Source organism: Candidozyma haemuli (assembly GCF_002926055.2).
Source record: "Candidozyma haemuli strain B11899 chromosome Unknown F_2014730914, whole genome shotgun sequence".
In the NCBI taxonomy this organism is placed as follows: domain Eukaryota; kingdom Fungi; phylum Ascomycota; class Pichiomycetes; order Serinales; family Metschnikowiaceae; genus Candidozyma; species Candidozyma haemuli.
This window is the reverse complement of record NW_020289912.1, coordinates 1,044,010-1,061,331: the sequence shown is the minus strand read 5'-3', so window position 1 is coordinate 1,061,331 and position 17,322 is coordinate 1,044,010. Positions and strand designations below refer to the sequence as shown.

Here is a 17,322-nt window from a genome sequence, read left to right as displayed (position 1 = left end):
GGTGTATGCCGAGCCACTAAAAGAATAGAATAGAAGCAATCATATTGCAGGCGGAGAAAAATTAAGTTTGGTCCGAAAAGAGAAAAAGTAAGGCCTGGTTGCCCCATTCGGCCGGGTTTCGGCCTTTGCCTCCAAATCGGCTGCAAAAGAAGCCGACATGGCACATGGCACATGGGCTTAACCTTTTAGATAACATCGCCATCGCCACCGTGGCGGCAACGTTTCCCCATTAAGGTTCTCTCGGGGTAAAGTCATGCCATATGCGTCCATTGATCCTTCTAGATACCCCTAAAGATAAGCTTTCTAGGCTCAGAAACAGAACACCTGGTCTGTTGGGGCAGACTTCATGGTGGTCTTGTCCCAGCCCAAACCTTCCGAGATTTCCATCACGCTGCGCTTCATCTCTGGAGGGCCACATACAAAAAGCTTGTTTTCAGCCAGCGCCTCTGGCATGTGCTGCTGCAACATCTCCTTCGTCACGTAGCCCTGGGATCCGTCCCACTCGGCTGGAGGAGTGGTTAACGTGTAGTGGACCTTGAAGTTAGGGTACTTGCTGGCGATTTCGTCCAACTCAGCCTTCAACAAAATGTCGTTGGCGGTCTCGTTGGCGTAAATGAGCGAAAGCTTCGTGAAATCCTCCGGAGTGGTGATCACCTGCGTGATAACTTGCAAAATAGGAGTAATCCCCGAGCCGCCAGCCACCAAGCCGATTTCTTTAGCCATGTTGGTCTTGTACTCCAATCTCCCGACAGGACCTCTAAACAAAACAGTCTGACCTTCCTTAAGCAGCGCAAACTTCCTCAGCACCTTGCCTTGTGGGTACAGCTTGACAAGAATGTCAAAAAAACCCGTATCGAAACGGTTGGAAATCGGCGTATAGTACCTGATCTCGTCCTTACCGTCGATAGTGAAACAACAGGCGACATTGTGGCCTGTAGGAACATTAAGCACCTCATCTTCATTATTAAGCTTGAACCTGTAAATGGCCGAGTTTCTCGAAATCACCGTCTTGTCGATCAACGCCAACTCGTTCCATCTGACCGGCTCCACAGACCGCCTTTTGCTCCACACCTCATAGAAGTTCCACGAACACACCACCACAATAAACGCTATGCTGTAAGGCAAGTACTGTAAGCCAAACATGGCAGTACCGAAAAGAATGAGCCCAATGGGGATGTAGATACCATGAAGCGGCTGTTTCAACAAGTAGCGTTTGTCTTCCATAGTAAGGGGAATGCTAGGGTGTTGATGGGGGTTTTGGGAGAGATGTAGCTTACTTTTCTAGGGCCTTCTATAAAGTGTATGTTTTTCACGAGAAGACCAAACGGAGTCACGTGCCCACATTCCCGGGAAAATGCCTAAAACTTTAAAGGAAAAGAAGGTTACGGGGAAAAGAATGTAAATAGCAGGGATGGAAAGGAAATGGCAGAATGGGGAAAGTGTCAAAAAGGGATGTCTCTTGGACGAATGTGGTTGGACATTGATGGGTGGTTAGTGCGAGTGATAGTGAAAACTCCGAAGTAGGTCTACTTGGTTGATTTGAATTAAAAAAGAAAAAGAAAAAGGATAAGCATTGGTAGGTTGAAAACTTATCGTCATTTCAAAACTCTCTTTTTGCCTTTAAGTGTTGTGTGGCTGTTTTGACTTGACAGTTAGATGGAGCGTTGGCTGCGAAATACGTCAAAGTGGTTTTGTACTACTAAATAAGCTTCGATGGTCCAGGACGTCGTTTCTGTGGTTTTACCTGTCAAGTGGGTAAGAATGTTCATCAGGAAGTGCAGTTATGGGCGCCGAAGCTTTTTGTTCATGGTGAATGGAAAAGGCAATGTCTTGAAGGTATAAAAATAGAGTAAGCTATAAAAGTACGGTAGGAGTAAGAGGCATTTTTCTAATTTTAGTGGAACGAGGCTGGCTGGAATGGTGACAGGCGTGAAGGCATTGCCAGCAGCTCTAGACGAGCTGAAATAAGCCATCAATTGCTTTTTGGAGTAATTCGTGTTCTATTCAAGTAAATGACAGTCTCTAGACTTTGTCATTACAACCTATAGCTGTCCTTAAAGGTACGTCATCCACCTCTACAATCATTCAAACACTAGTATATTAAACGGGCCCTAGCAGAAATAAACTATCGCTAAATTAGATATCCTCAAGCATCGACTATGCTGCTTCATGCAACATGGTGGGTATAATAGAAAAAAGATCACCGCAGATCAAAATAAAAAAGGGAGCGCTTAGTACTCCTCCTCTTCCTCAGGGAAAGAGTCGGTTCCAACCTCCTCGTAATCTCTTTCCAAAGCGGCCAAGTCCTCTCTGGCTTCGGTGAATTCTCCCTCTTCCATACCTTCACCCACGTACCAATGAACGAAAGCTCTCTTGGAGTACATCAAGTCAAACTTCTTGTCGATTCTCTTCCAAGCCTCAGCAATAGCGGTGGTGTTAGACAACATACAGACGGCTCTCTTGGCAGAAGCCAACTCGGAACCCTCAATAGCGGTAGGTGGCTGGTAGCAGATACCAATCTTGAAACCGGTAGGACACCAGTCGACCAACTGGACGGTCTTCTTAGCCTTGATCTGAGCAACAGAGTTCTGCACGTCTCTGGTGACAACGTCACCTCTGTACAACAAACAGGTGGCCATGTACTTACCAACGCGTGGGTCACACTTGACCAACTGGTTGCCTGGCTCGAAACAAGAGGCAGTGATCTCAGACACAGAGTTGGACTCGTGGTTGGCTCTGGTCTTGGAGAACACTGGGGCGTAAGAGACCAATGGGAAATGGATTCTTGGGTATGGAACCAAGTTCGTCTGGAACTCGTTCAAGTCGACGTTCAAGGAACCATCGAATCTCAAGGAGGCAGTCACGGAAGAGACAACCTGGGCAATCAAGGAGTTCAAGGAGTTGAAGTTAGGTCTGGAAATACCCAAGTTACGGCGGCACATGTCGTAGATGGCCTCGTTGTCAACCATAAAGGTACAGTCGGCGTGCTCCAAAGTAGTGTGGGTGGTCAAGACGGTGTTGTATGGCTCCACCACAGAGGTAGACACCTGTGGGGCTGGGTAGACGGCAAACTCCAACTTGGACTTCTTACCGTAGTCAATAGACAACTGCTCCAAAAGCAAAGAGCCCAAACCGGAACCGGTACCACCACCCAAGGAGTGGGTGAAGAGGAATCCTTGCAAGCCCTCACACTGGTCAGACATTCTTCTAACTCTATCCAAGACATCATCCAAAATCTCTCTGCCGACCGTGTAGTGACCACGGGCGTAGTTGTTGGCGGCATCCTCCTTACCAGCAATCAATTGCTCTGGGTGGAACAAGTCCTTGTAAGCACCGGTACGAACCTCGTCAATCACGTTAGGCTCCAAGTCAACATACAAAGCTCTAGGCACGTACTTACCCGAACCCGTCTCGGAGAAAAACGTAGAAAATCCTTCCTCGCCTCCCTTTGGTCTGTCCAAACCTTCCTGGAGGTAACCATCTGGTCTGATTCCATGCTCCTGGGAGTACAATTCCCAGCACGCGTTACCGATCTGACAACCGGCCTGACCGACTAAACTGTTAGTACAAAAAAACACCACAAGCAAAATAACGTCATTTACATACCGTTGATACTGATGACCTCTCTCATAATGCGATATACTTAAGTGGAGAGTGTGTTAGTAGGACTGGTATTTTTTGAGGTTTGAGGATTTGGCTGTTTACCTATCGGTGTGGGCACGACCGCCTTAGTAACTAAATGTTTGAGGTGCGTAACGGGTAGGCGACATTGTATGTTATCACGAATTTTCTCGATCTGGAAGGGATCAAAACAAGAGAGGAAAGGTGGAAAACCCGTACACCAGCTAACGTCAGCTCCCATAGCCCTCCAACGAAAAGGCATTTTCGGGGGAGTTTTGGGGTTTTTAGGGATTTAGTGGGATGTAGGGGGTGTGGTTATGGGGAGAATGTCCTTTTCAGGAATTTAAATGGTGCAGTTTACGTGTTTTGGGAAGGGATGTTAAGTAGTGTAGAACCGGTACACCGAAAGAATATACCGGTTTTTGGTGAAAAATGAAAAATGATGAAAAAGACAAAGAAAAAAAAAAAAAAAAGAAATAGAGGATTTCTAAAGGTTACAAGTAGCCTTTACAGTAATTCCAATACTGCTTCCATTTCCTGATCCACTTCTGTTCTTGTTCTTTTGCCTACTTCTGCTATTCGCAGCCATTCTACAGCCTCGTTCGTCTAAGTGTGTTGAATATATGCTTCGCTTTAACAATGAATATGTTGGAGTATCGTCTCCCTATAAATACAAGGCCACGAGCACAGATCCGACCCGCCTCTCTATTACTTCACCTCATACAATCTCTGGAACTTGTCTGTGATTTCCTTCAAGTAGTAAACGCCAGAGGCAATGTCGTCAAGAGATCCGGTAGGCTTGTAGTCCTTCTGCAAGTGAATCTTCTCTCTCAACTCAATGGCCTCCACGTACTCCTGTGGGGTCTTCTGGGTTCTGCCGCCAACCAACTTGTGCTCCAAGTTCAAAACGTTGGTGATGGCAGAAATGTCGCCCACAACGTTAAGAGACAAGAGAGTAGCAGCAAGACCAGAACCGTACGAGTAGACGGAAACCTTCTTACCTTGCAATTCCTCGTTACCAACAAAGTACAAGATAGAAGCCAAAGAAGACCAGCACGAGGCAGTGTACATGTTACCGGTATTGGTGGCCACCTTCAAAGCTGGGGTGATTCTCTTGTTGGACTCCTCCTTGGCAAGACCCAAGAAAACCTTCTCCAAGTTTCTGTCGGTCAACGACTGCTCGTAGGAAATGTTAGAAACCTCTTCGAAAACCTCTGGCGAGAGCTTGTCCTTGAAAGCATCTGGGTTGGACTTGAAGTCATTGTACAACATACGAGCAAAACACTTGGTGACCAACTTACAGGTTGGAACGTGGAAAGCGGAGTAGTCAAAGTGGTCCAAAACACCGACGGTCTTGTTGGCGTCCTTGGTGATCTTCTTGGAGTAGTTTCTGTAGGCGTGGTCCAAAGACTTGGTGTAACAGGTCAAGGAGAAGTGGCCATCGACAACAGGGTATTCCGAGGTGAAGTCAGGCTTGTAGAAATCCCAGGCGTGTTCCATGTGGGAGCCTCTGGCAGAGTCAAACACCAAAGGAGCGTCTGGGCCAATAAGAAGAGCCACAGAGCCCACACCACCAGTTGGTCTGGCAGCACCCTTGGAGTAGATGGCAATGTCACCAGCCACAACGATGGCGTCTCTGCCGTCCCAAGAAGAAGACTCGATCCAGTTGACAGCGTTGATCACAGCAGAAGTGCCTCCGTAACAAGCATTGATGGTGTCCACACCTTCAATGTCGTCGTTGTCGCCAAAAAGCTGCATCAACACTGACTTGACCGACTTGGACTTATCCAACAACGTCTCGGTACCGACCTCCAAACGGCCGATGTTCTGTGGGTCGATGTTGTAGTTTTTCAACAAACGGGATGTGGCAGTCAAGCAAAGAGAGTAGATGTCTTCTCTGTCCGAGACAAAAGACATGTTGGTCTGGCCCAAGCCAATGGTGTATTTGCCCTGGGGGATCTCGTCGAATTTTTCTAGTTCAGCCTGGTTGACATAGTTCTGTGGGATGTAGACCTCGATGGCCTTGATACCGATGTTCTGGGGCATTATTTGGAGAAGAGTAGAAGCTGGAGAGAAAAAGTTGCACCCTAAACGAAGAAATGGGCGAAATACGACGTGTGGGTGTGTTGTGCAGGCGCGGCTGAACCACAACTGGCGACCAGCCAGAGGGGGAAGAAGGTTAGGGAGGGTTAGAGGTTGGATGATGGTGTACTAGAAAGAGCTATTTTTTGGGGGTTTTTCTATGCTTTTCAAGGGCATGTGGTGGTTTTGGTGGGGAGACTTGGTGAAGTGAAATACCATTACGCGGTTCCTCAATGGCTGCGAAAAGCTGGAGAAGGCATTTAGAGGTCAACCAAGAAACCATCAAGTCTTCTCCAATCAGGTTAGAGGGAATGAAGAATCTGAAGGTGAATAAGAGAAATGGATGTTCTATGAAATTGTTCTTCTTCTTTTTTTTCTTTTCTTGCTTTGGGCTTTCGTAATTGAACAGCCTCTTGGACAGGGTGGTATCAGCTGTTGCACTGCAGCTTCTGGGCAGTGAAATTTCTGCATCTTACTCGTATAGGATATTCCATGCTAGTGGCCAGTGGCAGTGGATTCGCCCATTTACGAAAGGTTAAAGGTAAAGGCTGTTTGGGGATTTAGAGGGTTTAATGTAGATGGAGTTATTCTGGGATGCTGTTTTGATGGCTGCCAAACGCGTATACTGGGACAGTTGAAGTAACCGCTAGACATGAGATGACATGGGATGGGATGGGTTTTGTAGGGGAGGCGATGGAAGGGGTTGGTGAGGGAAGTGGAGGTTGTTGGTGGGGATGTGGAGTTTTGAATTGGTGTTTCTGTAGGCGTTGTCTGTCTTTGTTGCGTTTGGTTGGGATGGCTGGGTGGTAGAATAGATGATTGGAGGGTTGACGAGGATGCATGTAATTGAGAAGCTTTATGGGATGTGGAGGTGATTGAGGTGGTTTAAAGTTTTAGGTAAGGCTTGTTGGTGGTGTAGCTGTGAATCATTATATGTTTTTGATTTATTCCAGTAATGGCCTAAAGCCATGGCATGTTGAGACAACCCTAGCTATTTCAACGTAATCGTAATCAATTAGATACAAAAGATGTGATATATTTACCAGAAGTTCAAAATTGACTCTCCAAGTAAAGAACATCCTAGTTGTAATGGACCATATTGGCGCCCTCTAGATACAACCATAGCTGCACCATAAATCCCTAAGTAATCACTGAAAAGCACCAGTAGTATCCAAAATCTAACCTTTTCCATGAACCGAATTCACAGCAATATCACTTCAATTCAATGCCTTTCCTTGTATCACTACTGGTTGCCTCCCTGCTTCTCACCTACCGACCATCCAACCACCCAACAACCCAATTCACGTAACCATCCAGCCCAGAAAAAGACCAAAAAACAACCAAACAAGCTCATAGGCATCCTTTCAAACCAAATCAAAGAACCCTCAATTTTCACCTACGTTGTGAATGATCCTTCAACCGTCGTCCACCACTTGGGACCTTTTCGCAGCCAGTTAGCCATAACCAGATCCATGCTTTAGTCCAGCGTCCACCGATAACTCCATGTGCATTTGCAAGAAGTGAAGAATAAAACCCAGACTTTCAGAGTAGCCAACATTCCTTTTACCATAATAAACCAAAAGAAGTACTACCCTTCCACTTTCTTTACCAGCTTCCATATCTTCCCGTTGCTGCCGATTCGGACTCACTGCGAGTCCTCAACTTTCCACCAAGCCCAAGCCATAAGCCAGAAATCCACAAACCACAGATTAAAAAAGACGTAATATCTAATACATCTTCATCTTCCTCTTCTTCTTTTTTTTTTTTTTTGTTCACATCCATCACTGCCTGGGGCTTTGCAGCCCTATCGCTTAGACGAATACAGGCCCTTGCATGCCGGCGCCAACGGTTCCTGTTCCTTATAACCAGCCTCACCGTAACCACCAGCTACTAGTTATCGTCTTCTCCTGAAAATTCAAAGATGACGGTTCCACAGTCGCTTCAACCTTTCACCACTACCAAAGTGGTCCATAAGACCTGGGCAGGCACGTTTTTTTGTAAGCCCCAGGCGATTTTCCAGCCTAGACTGAATGAAGAGATCCAGGAGTTGATTCGTCAGGCCAACAGACTTGGCAAGACTATCATGACGGTGGGTTCGGGGCACTCGCCTTCGGATTTGACCATGACTAACGAGTGGTTGTGCAATTTGGATAAGTTTGATAAGGTGCTTAAGGAGGAGGAGTTTTATGGAACGACTGTGTCAGGAGCTGCTAAGGAAGTCAAGTATGTGGATTTGACCGTGGAGGCTGGTATTCGTATCTACCAGTTGAACGAGTACTTGAAGGAGCACAATTTGGCTATCCAGAACCTTGGCTCTATCTCTGACCAATCCATTGCTGGCCTTATCTCTACTGGTACGCATGGCTCATCTCAGTACCATGGCCTTGTTTGTCAGCAGGTGGTTTCGATGGTTGTTGCCAACGGCGAGGGTAAGCTCGTGGAGTGTTCTTCTGTCAAGAACGAGAAACTCTTTAGAGCTGCTCTTTTGTCGCTCGGTAAGATCGGTATCATTACTCAGGTCACTTTGAGAGCTGTTCCTCGTTACACCATCAAGTCCAAGCGTGAGATTATCAAGTTTTCTACTTTGTTGCGTGAATGGGATACTATCTGGTTAGACTCGGAGTTTATTAGAATCTGGTGGTTCCCTTACTCGGGCAATTGTGTTTGCTGGAGAGCTTCCAAGTCTGAAGATGCATTGAGTGATCCTCGTCCTTCGTGGTACGGTACTCTCTTTGGCAGATTGTTCTATGAGTCTCTCTTATGGGTCTCTGTGAACATCTACCCAAAGCTTACCCCTTGGGTCGAGAAATTTGTGTTTAGACAACAGTACGGTGAAGTTGAGACTTTGGGTAGCGGAGACATTGCCGTGCAAAACTCCGTGGAGGGCCTTAACATGGACTGTTTGTTCTCGCAGTTTGTGAACGAATGGTCTGCTCCATTGACTGAAGGTATTAATGTTTTAACTGAACTTAACGATAAGATTCAAGACGCTGCTAAGAAGGGCGACTTCTTCGTCCATGCTCCAATCGAAGTGAGATGCTCCAACGTCACTTATTCCGATAAGTCCTTCAGTGACGAAGACGGCAAGCCATCTCTCCACCCACCACAGAACTGGTTGGCAAAAAGAGATGCCGTCAGTGCCGGTCCTGTTCCTGGTAACAACTTGAGACCATTCTTAGACAACTCGCCAGAGGGTTTGCCATATCAGGCTGACCTCAAGAAGATCACCAACGACCAATTGACTCTCTTTATTAACGCTACGATGTACAGACCTTTTGGATTCAACGTTCCAACCCATGCATGGTATCAAATCTTTGAAGATGCTATGAGCAGAGCAGGCGGTAAGCCTCATTGGGCCAAGAACTTCATTGGTTTGCCTGGCGACCACCACAACGAGGCTGACTTAAAGACTCAATTGGATTTCGGAGGTAAGGAATTCTACTCGATGCTTGGCTTCGATCCAGTTATGCAAAAATGGTTTGGCCCTAGTTTGGAGGCTTACAACGACGTGAGAAAAGACATGGACCCTAAGGGTGTTTTCTTGAGTGGAAAAGCCTGGGTCGAGAGAAACGGTATATTGATAGACTAGATTATGATTCCCTGTTGATTCACTTATATGTGCTATTATACAATGATTATTTGAATGGTGCTTTCAATGGATCCACAACTGTACCCTGTTTGACAATAACTCTAGGCAAGGTAGACTTCTGGAAAGTGGCTCTGGATGCCCATTCTTCACCAATTGGCATTCTCAATGCTCTTTCGTACTGCTCTCTTGTCTCGTATGGATGAGGAACATTAGCAGACTGGTACTTCAAGTTATGCTTGTTGAGTTTTTCGTTGATAATGACATTGTCCTTGTTCTTATCTTGTCTGGTATCCTTACGAGCAACACCGTCAACCTTTCTGACGAACTTTTTCTTTGGCTTTTGTGGTTTATCGTCACCACCCCATGAGCCCCATCCAGGTAGCGTCATGTCTTCTTCCTTATCGTCTTCTTCTTCTATGAGTCTTCTCTTCTCCTCCTGGAACTCACTCACGACATCGTCACCAGCAAATGCTTCTTTGATGAGGCTCAGTTGCTTAAACATACGACCATCCGTTTCGTCCTCTTCATCGCTTTGATCGTCGTCGCTTCCAAATGCGTCGTTCTTGCCGGAAACATCAATGACCTTTTTCATATCGATCAATGTCGATGGCTCCTTTGAACCCTTGGATTTGTTTGCCTTATTCTTATGCTTCTCAATCTTGTTGGCGGCCTTGGAAAGCTTGGAGGAGTCTTCAGTGACGGTTGAGAACTTCTTTGACTTGGCTGATGTCTGCTGGTCGTCTCCTGCCATCAACCATGGGTTTTCTTCATCGTCATCCTCGTCGTCGTCATTATCATCGCTATTGCTCTTTTCAGAACCGAAACCTTCGAAATCGGATTCTTCCTTCTCCTCAACCTTGTGCTTCTTTGAAGGAGGCTGGTCCTCTTCATCACTCTCACCTTCGTCTTCATCGGCAGTTCTTTCACGTCCTTTGGTCTTGCCCTTGAGTCTGTTCTCCAAGTTGTTGGCTTCATCATCACGGTAGTCATGGATCAACTCCTCATCCAACTCTTCCATTTCTTCCTTCTCAGCAGCAACCTTTGGAGCATACATTCTTCTACCCTCATTCTTCAATTTGTTGATGGAGTTCTTTTCCAGTGGAAGCCCTTCAAACTCTTCAATACCGGTACTGGAATCAATACCTCTGAGGAACTCAAGCTCCTTCTTGTTTTCTCTGCGCTTTCTGTCCTCAGCATTCTTCATAAAGTCCATGGCCATGATACCCTTTCCAAGCTTTTCTCTTTCGGCATCGTTGTCCTGATCGTTCTCGATATCTTTTTCAATATCTGAAATGCCATCATCACTGTGACCGCCATCGTCATGGCCCAACTGTTTGGCACGCAACCTTTCACCATCTCGAAGCATCTCTTCCAACTGAGCTCTGCTCAGCGAATCTTTAGAGATACCCAGCTTGATCATTTGCTTGGCCCACAGCGATTGGGTTTTATGCTTTTGAGACATTCTCTCCTCGGCTCTCTTCATGTCGTGATCTTCAGGGTCAGACTCGGCATCTGAACCCTCAACCATTTGAGCATCCCGCAAACGCTCCTTCTTCTTGATCTTTCTATATTGCTTGGACTTGATCTTCTTTATACGCTTGGCACGCTGCTCGTCACGGAACATGAGTTCTCTCATTCTTCTCAATTCTTGGGTTCTTTTAAACATATCTTCCTTGGAGAGTTTGGCAACGGCAATCTGTTCGAAAGTTGCTTCTTTTGATTCATCAACAAGAGCACCAGCTTCAAGAAGACCATGAATTTTGTTTTCTAGCTCATTTCGGCTTTCTGTTTCGGGAACAAACCGAAGAGCATCGTACTCCTTCTCGGGGTCTATTTCTTCCTGCTCTTCAGCGGTAGCAGGTGGCGCTAGAGGGAACTCAAGATGGTCAGCTTCTTGCAATGTTCTGACGGTTTCTTTCCACTTATTGACTTCTTCCTTAGTGATTTCATAAGCGGCTCTTCTATCGTTTCTAGTTTGGATTCTCTTGGGAAGAGGTACAGCAACAGGTTTACTTTCTTCTTCCCTGTTGATCAAGTATGCATCATCGGCTTCTTCACCGGCGCCACTAAGCATCTCGGCAAGAGAGAGTTTCTCGCCTCGCGTGGGCAATGCAAATTCACTGGCTTCTCTGGAATCATGAATAAGTCTTCTATATTCATTTGGAGCCTTGACCTTGGAGTTGACGGTGCTAAGGGTAGATTTAAGGTCGACGTCTTCGTCGTCGAATCCACCAAAAATGTCTTCTTCGTTTTCAGACTCAGACTCAGACTCGTCTTCAGATCCAGATTCAGATTCAGATGCAGATCCAGAGCCCGATTCAGATTCACCGTCAGATCCCGAATCGCCAGACTCGTCCTTCAATTCAATCTGGCCCTCCAAATCACTCTCCTCCTCGCTCTCTGACTCACGCACATCATCAAGCACAACGTCCTTAGCCTTAGACTTACCCTTACCACCGGCCATATCCTTATCATCCATGTCCCAGGCTTCAGAAAGCGTCACCAACTGAGACTCGTCAATGCTATCGTAACCCTCATCTTCTTCAGAACTCTCCAGCTCCATGCCTCTCCTCAGCTTCTTCTCCTTCTGCTTATCTCTGATGGTCTGAGAGAACTTCGAGTTCAACACGTCAAACTCATCCTCCAGGCCAAGCGCCTCGTCAGAGTCAAGATCTTCATCGTCAAGATCACTATCGTTGTCCTGGTCCTTGAGAAACTTTCTGGCGTCTAAAACACCTTCCTTGACTGGTAACTCATCGTCCTGGTCTGACTCTGACTCTGGATCCTGGTTGGCGCCTCTGCCGCCACGAGCCTCGGCACGCTCGGCGAGCTGGAAGGCATCCTGGATCTTCTGTTGCGATCTGTTTTTGCCTGACCGCTTTTTAGCCATTTTTTCTAGGATTGTGTGGTGTTTCTTGTAGAGCTCATCTCATCGGTGATGGATCCCCAGGGCACTTTTTTCGAGTTGGGTCACGTGCACTCAATCCCCAGAAATGGATACCCATTGAAACAGTAATACCATGGATTAAAAAAAAAGAAAAAAATGGAGAAAGGAGGAAATAGAAGCAGCTGTATGCTTACTCGAGATTGTCTGTTATTGTTTGGCAGTCTTGGTTGCATTTGGTAGTGCTACTTTAAGTACTGTTCTTTCGCAGCCACTAGAACCTACTATAAGGCATCTTCCAATATCAGTCTACTTGATTTAACCTTAAGAAGCTTAATTGAATAATCAGGACATTGTAATTGGCATATTACTGCCTTTCTCCTACAGGAACATTCGTATTTCTTGTATTTTACTGCCTTCTAACCAACCACAACAGTACCTGGCTAATGCAGCGCTTTCGTAACTAGTTCACTGAACGTCGGTGGACTGGCCACTCTTCATGATGTTCCTCCGTTTCATCTACAACGCCTCGAGTCTGTCGTTGATCTCCTCGGCCAGCAACTTCTTCACTCTAGGACCCTGGATCTCTGTACCCTTGAAACCCAACAAGTGGTCTTGTGGGTCGCTCACCACAGAGATATCCAAGTTGTCGCCAATCAATTCGCCATCCACCGACTCCTTCAATGCTAGGAGAGCAACGTGAATAACATCCTCCAACTCCAAGTCCTCGTTCCAACGCTTCTCTAAGAATGTCTTGGCTGACACTGCCGTCTTACCAATGGCCGTAGCCTTCCATGGGAAATAACTGCCAGAAGGATCAACCTGGTATAACTGGAAGCTGCTCAGGTGGTGGTCGTAGCCACCAACCAAAAGAGACACACCAAATGGTCTGATACCTCCACTTTGCGTGGATTCTTGCATCACCTTGGCGAGCTCTTGCACCATAATCTTCACCGGCGGGTACTCGTTGTATATACGCTTGTAGTTTGTGTGTGCCAACTTACGGGCTCTATCCACGAGAACACGGAAATCGGGGCCCATGCCCGAGTAGGTCATGGCTATGTCTGGAGTGATCATTTCAACCTTGGTATTACAGTCGTTCTTCAAAAGATTGGAATTCGACTTTCTTTCGGTGGCAAGCACAACACCCGATGCAGATTTGATACCAATGGTGGTGACACCCTGCTTCACGGCATTGAGGGCATATTCGATCTGGACCAATTTCCCTCTGGCGTTGTTAGTAGGTGTTTTAAATGGTAACTTGGCAACCCGTTGCTCGATTGACACGCGGGGAAAACGAGTACAATCGCAACAATCAGGACATTAAATATACATACTGTGGGGAGAATGTCGTAAGGGAAAAGGAGTATCTGTCGGCCATTGAGCTGTGTCGATAGATTAGTGTTCAAGGTGTTGAGACTTGCCTTCGGAGGCAACATGAAGGTTTCTGCACGTGCACTGGTTCACGTGACCAATTTTTCTACTACACTCCAGTTTTGCAACCACAACCATTCTCTTTCAACCCAAAATAATACCTCTATTAATTAATCTAAACAAAAAACTGGTTTCTTATTACCCCGCTTACTCCTCGTCGTCGTCGGTGTCGACAGGCTTTGGCGTGCCCTTAGGACTGCTCAACCATTCAATGTGACGCAATCTTCTTCTCTCAGCCTGTGCCTTCTTCTCGTTTCTAGTCATCTTCTTCTTTCTAGTTCTAACCTTGATATTGGCAGGAGAGTCGTCATCGTCAGCTCTCTTCTTGACTGGCTCAGGTGCTGGAGAACCGTCCTTGGACTCGGCACCGTCAGCGAATCTCAGCGCATCAACGGCAGCGTTACCCTTTTGAACGACAGCACCATTTTCAACATGCCACTGTTCAGGGCACAAAGCACCCACGAACTCGTTATTATGCGAAATCATGACAACACCACCGCTCCAGTCACGAATGGCCACGGCAAGACCACCCAAAGAGTCTCTATCCAAATAGTTAGTAGGCTCATCAAGAACAAGCAAATGAGGGTTGTTCCACATGGCACCTGCAATGACAACCTTGACCAATTGACCTCCGGACAAGGAGCCCATAGGAGTGTGGTCAGCGATATCACCGTCCAAACCGACATCTTCGAAATGCTTTCTGATAACCTTTGGAGTCAATTCTCTGTAACCAAGACCTTCTCTGGAAGCCTCGTGGTCATCGAATTTTTGAACCAACTTCTCAAAACCTTGTTCAATCAATGAATCTCTAGGAATCCAGGAGTTGTACTTTGGAAGGAAGTACTTCCACTTAACTTCATACTGGAACGACTTCTTCAACTTTTGTCTTCCAACAAGAGCCTCAATCTGTCTTGGGCCCTGGCCGTCACCAACATCAATGAGCTTCTCCATGATTTCCTTTTCTTCATCTGAGATCTTTCTCGATTCCTTCAACAACACTTCACGGTCATCACCGAATCTGTAACGCCATTGCAAGTATTGGTTGGCGGTCTTCTCCTTGTGTTGTTCCACATGCTGCAAAGCGTGCTGGGCAATGTAACCAATTCTCAAGTTTGGATGTTTTTCAACGTTACCCTCCTTTGGAACCAACTCACCAGTCAACAACTTGATTAAAGTAGACTTACCGGCACCGTTAGGACCCACGATAGCAACACGAGATGACAAACACAAACTGCAAGAAACGTTGTTCAAAGATGGCTTGGCAGCACCTGGGTATGTGAAAGTAACATTACTCATACGAGCAATAGCTCTGGTGTTAGACTTCACACCGGACAAGATACCTGGTGGAGGGAAGGCCATCTTGACCAAGGAATCACTCAAGGTGTAGTAAGATTTACCTTCAGGCTTGATCTTGACGAACTCAGACAAGTTACCCTTGTAGTAAGCCAACTTCTTGTTTTCGTAGTGAATAACATCAGTACAAACAGCGTCCAAGAAACCAGAGTCGTGCGACACGATCAAGGATGTGATCTCGGTGTGTTCAATCAAGTAGTTCTCGAGCCATTTCACGTTACCAACATCCAAGTGGTTAGTAGGCTCATCCAAAAGCAAAACATCAGCCTTCATCAACATGGCTCTGGCCAACTCCAACTTCATCTTCCAACCACCGGACAAAGAGCCGACCTGTTGAGTCAATCTCTCATCAGGGAAACCGACAGCTTGAAGTGCCTTTGCGATATCTTCACGGCCAACGTTGGCCAATTCTGGATCAGAAGCAATGAAGCTCACCAAGTCCAAGTCACCTTCCTCGCCCTGCAACTTATGCTCGACGAAACAGGTACGCAACTGGTCTGGGGTAGGGAAACCTTCCAATTGACCCTTGGAAATAGCTCTCATCAAAGTAGACTTACCGGCACCGTTTCTACCACAAAGACCGTATCTGTGACCCTTCAACAATCTCAAGTTTGTCTTGTTCAACAACATACGGGAACCGTAGGCCAAGGAGAAGTCGGCATTCACAATTTCAACGGCACCTTCGTCGTCATCATTATCAGCCAGGGAAGTCTCGACAAAGAGGTGCTTGACGTTTTTAACCACTTCCTCGACGTATTTGTTCTTAAGCTCGGTAGACACTTCTTCAGAAGTCTGGATAGCGCTTTCAAGGTAGTCAGTCAAACGCTTCCAGTCGTTGACATTAGCATCAATTTGCAAGATCACAGAAAGATAATCGACCTCGGTCTGGTCACGGAAGAGGGCGTCTGAGACAGGCTTGACATCGTCGGACAAGTTGTCCTTGAGGAAGTTCTTTGCATCAGGCAAAGAGATTCTGCCGTGGAATTTACCATCAGTTTGCTCGCTCTCGGCTTCCTTCAAAACATGAAGAGCCTTGGCGCCCAACTCTCTAACCTCTGGCAAAGAGGCATTGTTGACGACCTTTTCAACACCAGGCAATAAAATAGGAATGTAATGCTCGATTTCTCTCTTGTTGTTGACCAATCTTGTCAAGTTCTCGGCCACAGTGACGGTTTGTCTCAACTGGTCGTTTGTGGAGGAAGACATCTTCAAGGACTTGTCCAAGATTGGAACAAGAAGAGACAATGCTGGTTCAGTCACTTCAGCGACGAAGGTGACAGAAGACAAATTCTTGATACATTCTGGAACCTTTTGAGGGTTGGCCAAAGTCTCAACAATCAAGTCGTACTTGTTTTGCAAGTCCAAGTTATCCAAGACCTTGACAAAACCCTTCAAAGTGGCCAAACCATGCTTAGCTAATTCTGGCTTGAAGTCAGTAGCCATGTCTGTCAATGCAGGTACAGCGGTAACGAACTTCATTTCCAACAAGTCAGCTGGAGCCTCGGCAACGAGTTTATCGATGACATCCAAAGCGGCAATCTTGGTGTTCCACTTGGCAGAAGAATTAAGGTAGTTGATGATTTCATCAATAAACAAGCTGCCCAAAATCTCAGCAGGCAAGACTCCGTAAACGACGTCAAGGGTCTGCTTAGCTGTTTTGATGACGTTTTTGTCCTTATCCGTGAAGGCTTCTAAAATGACATTAAGGAATTGAACCAAGTACAGTTCTTTTGGAGGAGAGTTGCTCAAGCTGAAGGCAAGCTGTTGGATAATAAGGAGAGCAGATTCTCTGACAAGTGGAGAGCTTCTTGCTTTAGCCAAATTCTTCACAATGTCAACAATCTTCCATTCGTTGAACACATCCATAGATGGCTGCTCAGCAATCTTGTGAGCGATGGCCTCAGCCTCCTTCTTGGCATCACTGAGCTTCGAGGACTTTTGTATCGTAGTCAAGTGCTCCAGAATAGGAGTTTCCTCGAGTTTAAGCTTGTTCAATGCAGAGCCCAAAGACGAGAGCGACGTGGTTGAAGCGTCTGGGTTAGGAGTGCCGGCACCGCTTGTAATTCTGGACTCAGCCCCAGAAGGAGCCTCGCTTATGTTCTGGCTATTTTGGAAGCTCTGGTCACCGTTATAATATCCCTGGTACCCGTAGTTGCCGTATCCTGACTGGTACTGGCCTGGCTGGAAGCTCTGACCTGGCTGGAAGCTCTGGCCCGAGTACTGGTAGTTATTGGAGCCTTTGTAGCCGTAACCTCTCGGTTGTTGCTGGGCTTGCTGCTGTTGCTTCAAAAAATCGTCAAAAGAAATCTTTTTCGACATGACGTTGAAGCGGGACAGAAAAAAAGGGCTATGTTGTGGG

General features: G+C 46.4%; 6 protein-coding genes across 6 annotated transcripts; 1 reads left to right on the top strand and 5 right to left on the bottom strand. All coding sequences in view use genetic code 12, as the record gives it.

The window, feature by feature from the left end:
- Window positions 1-309: 309 nt before the first annotated feature.
- Window positions 310-1,224, bottom strand: CXQ85_004131 (cytochrome-b5 reductase; the record flags this gene model as incomplete). Its single annotated transcript, XM_025487761.1, has 1 exon — window positions 310-1,224. The coding sequence occupies one exon, from the start codon at window positions 1,222-1,224 to the stop codon at window positions 310-312; it is 915 nt and encodes a 304-aa protein (XP_025344777.1).
- A 1,007-nt stretch (window positions 1,225-2,231) lies between these two features.
- Window positions 2,232-3,631, bottom strand: TUB1 (alpha-tubulin; the record flags this gene model as incomplete). The annotated part of the gene is made up of 2 exons (XM_025487760.1): window positions 2,232-3,558; window positions 3,603-3,631. 2 exons carry the CDS (start codon window positions 3,629-3,631, stop codon window positions 2,232-2,234), a joined length of 1,356 nt encoding a protein of 451 aa, XP_025344776.1.
- Window positions 3,632-4,329: 698 nt separating this feature from the next.
- On the bottom strand, window positions 4,330-5,667 carry ERG13 (hydroxymethylglutaryl-CoA synthase; the record flags this gene model as incomplete). Its single annotated transcript, XM_025487759.1, has 1 exon — window positions 4,330-5,667. One exon carries the CDS (start codon window positions 5,665-5,667, stop codon window positions 4,330-4,332), a length of 1,338 nt encoding a protein of 445 aa, XP_025344775.1.
- A 1,957-nt stretch (window positions 5,668-7,624) lies between these two features.
- ALO1 (D-arabinono-1,4-lactone oxidase) lies at window positions 7,625-9,292 on the top strand (the record flags this gene model as incomplete). The annotated part of the gene is made up of 1 exon (XM_025487758.1): window positions 7,625-9,292. One exon carries the CDS (start codon window positions 7,625-7,627, stop codon window positions 9,290-9,292), a length of 1,668 nt encoding a protein of 555 aa, XP_025344774.1.
- Window positions 9,293-9,338: 46 nt separating this feature from the next.
- CXQ85_004127 (uncharacterized protein) lies at window positions 9,339-12,182 on the bottom strand (the record flags this gene model as incomplete). Its single annotated transcript, XM_025487757.1, has 1 exon — window positions 9,339-12,182. The coding sequence occupies one exon, from the start codon at window positions 12,180-12,182 to the stop codon at window positions 9,339-9,341; it is 2,844 nt and encodes a 947-aa protein (XP_025344773.1).
- Window positions 12,183-12,695: 513 nt separating this feature from the next.
- Window positions 12,696-17,282, bottom strand: ELF1 (Elf1p; the record flags this gene model as incomplete). Its single annotated transcript, XM_025487756.1, has 2 exons — window positions 12,696-13,404; window positions 13,762-17,282. The coding sequence occupies 2 exons, from the start codon at window positions 17,280-17,282 to the stop codon at window positions 12,696-12,698; spliced, it is 4,230 nt and encodes a 1,409-aa protein (XP_025344772.1).
- Between the last annotated feature and the right edge of the window lie 40 nt (window positions 17,283-17,322).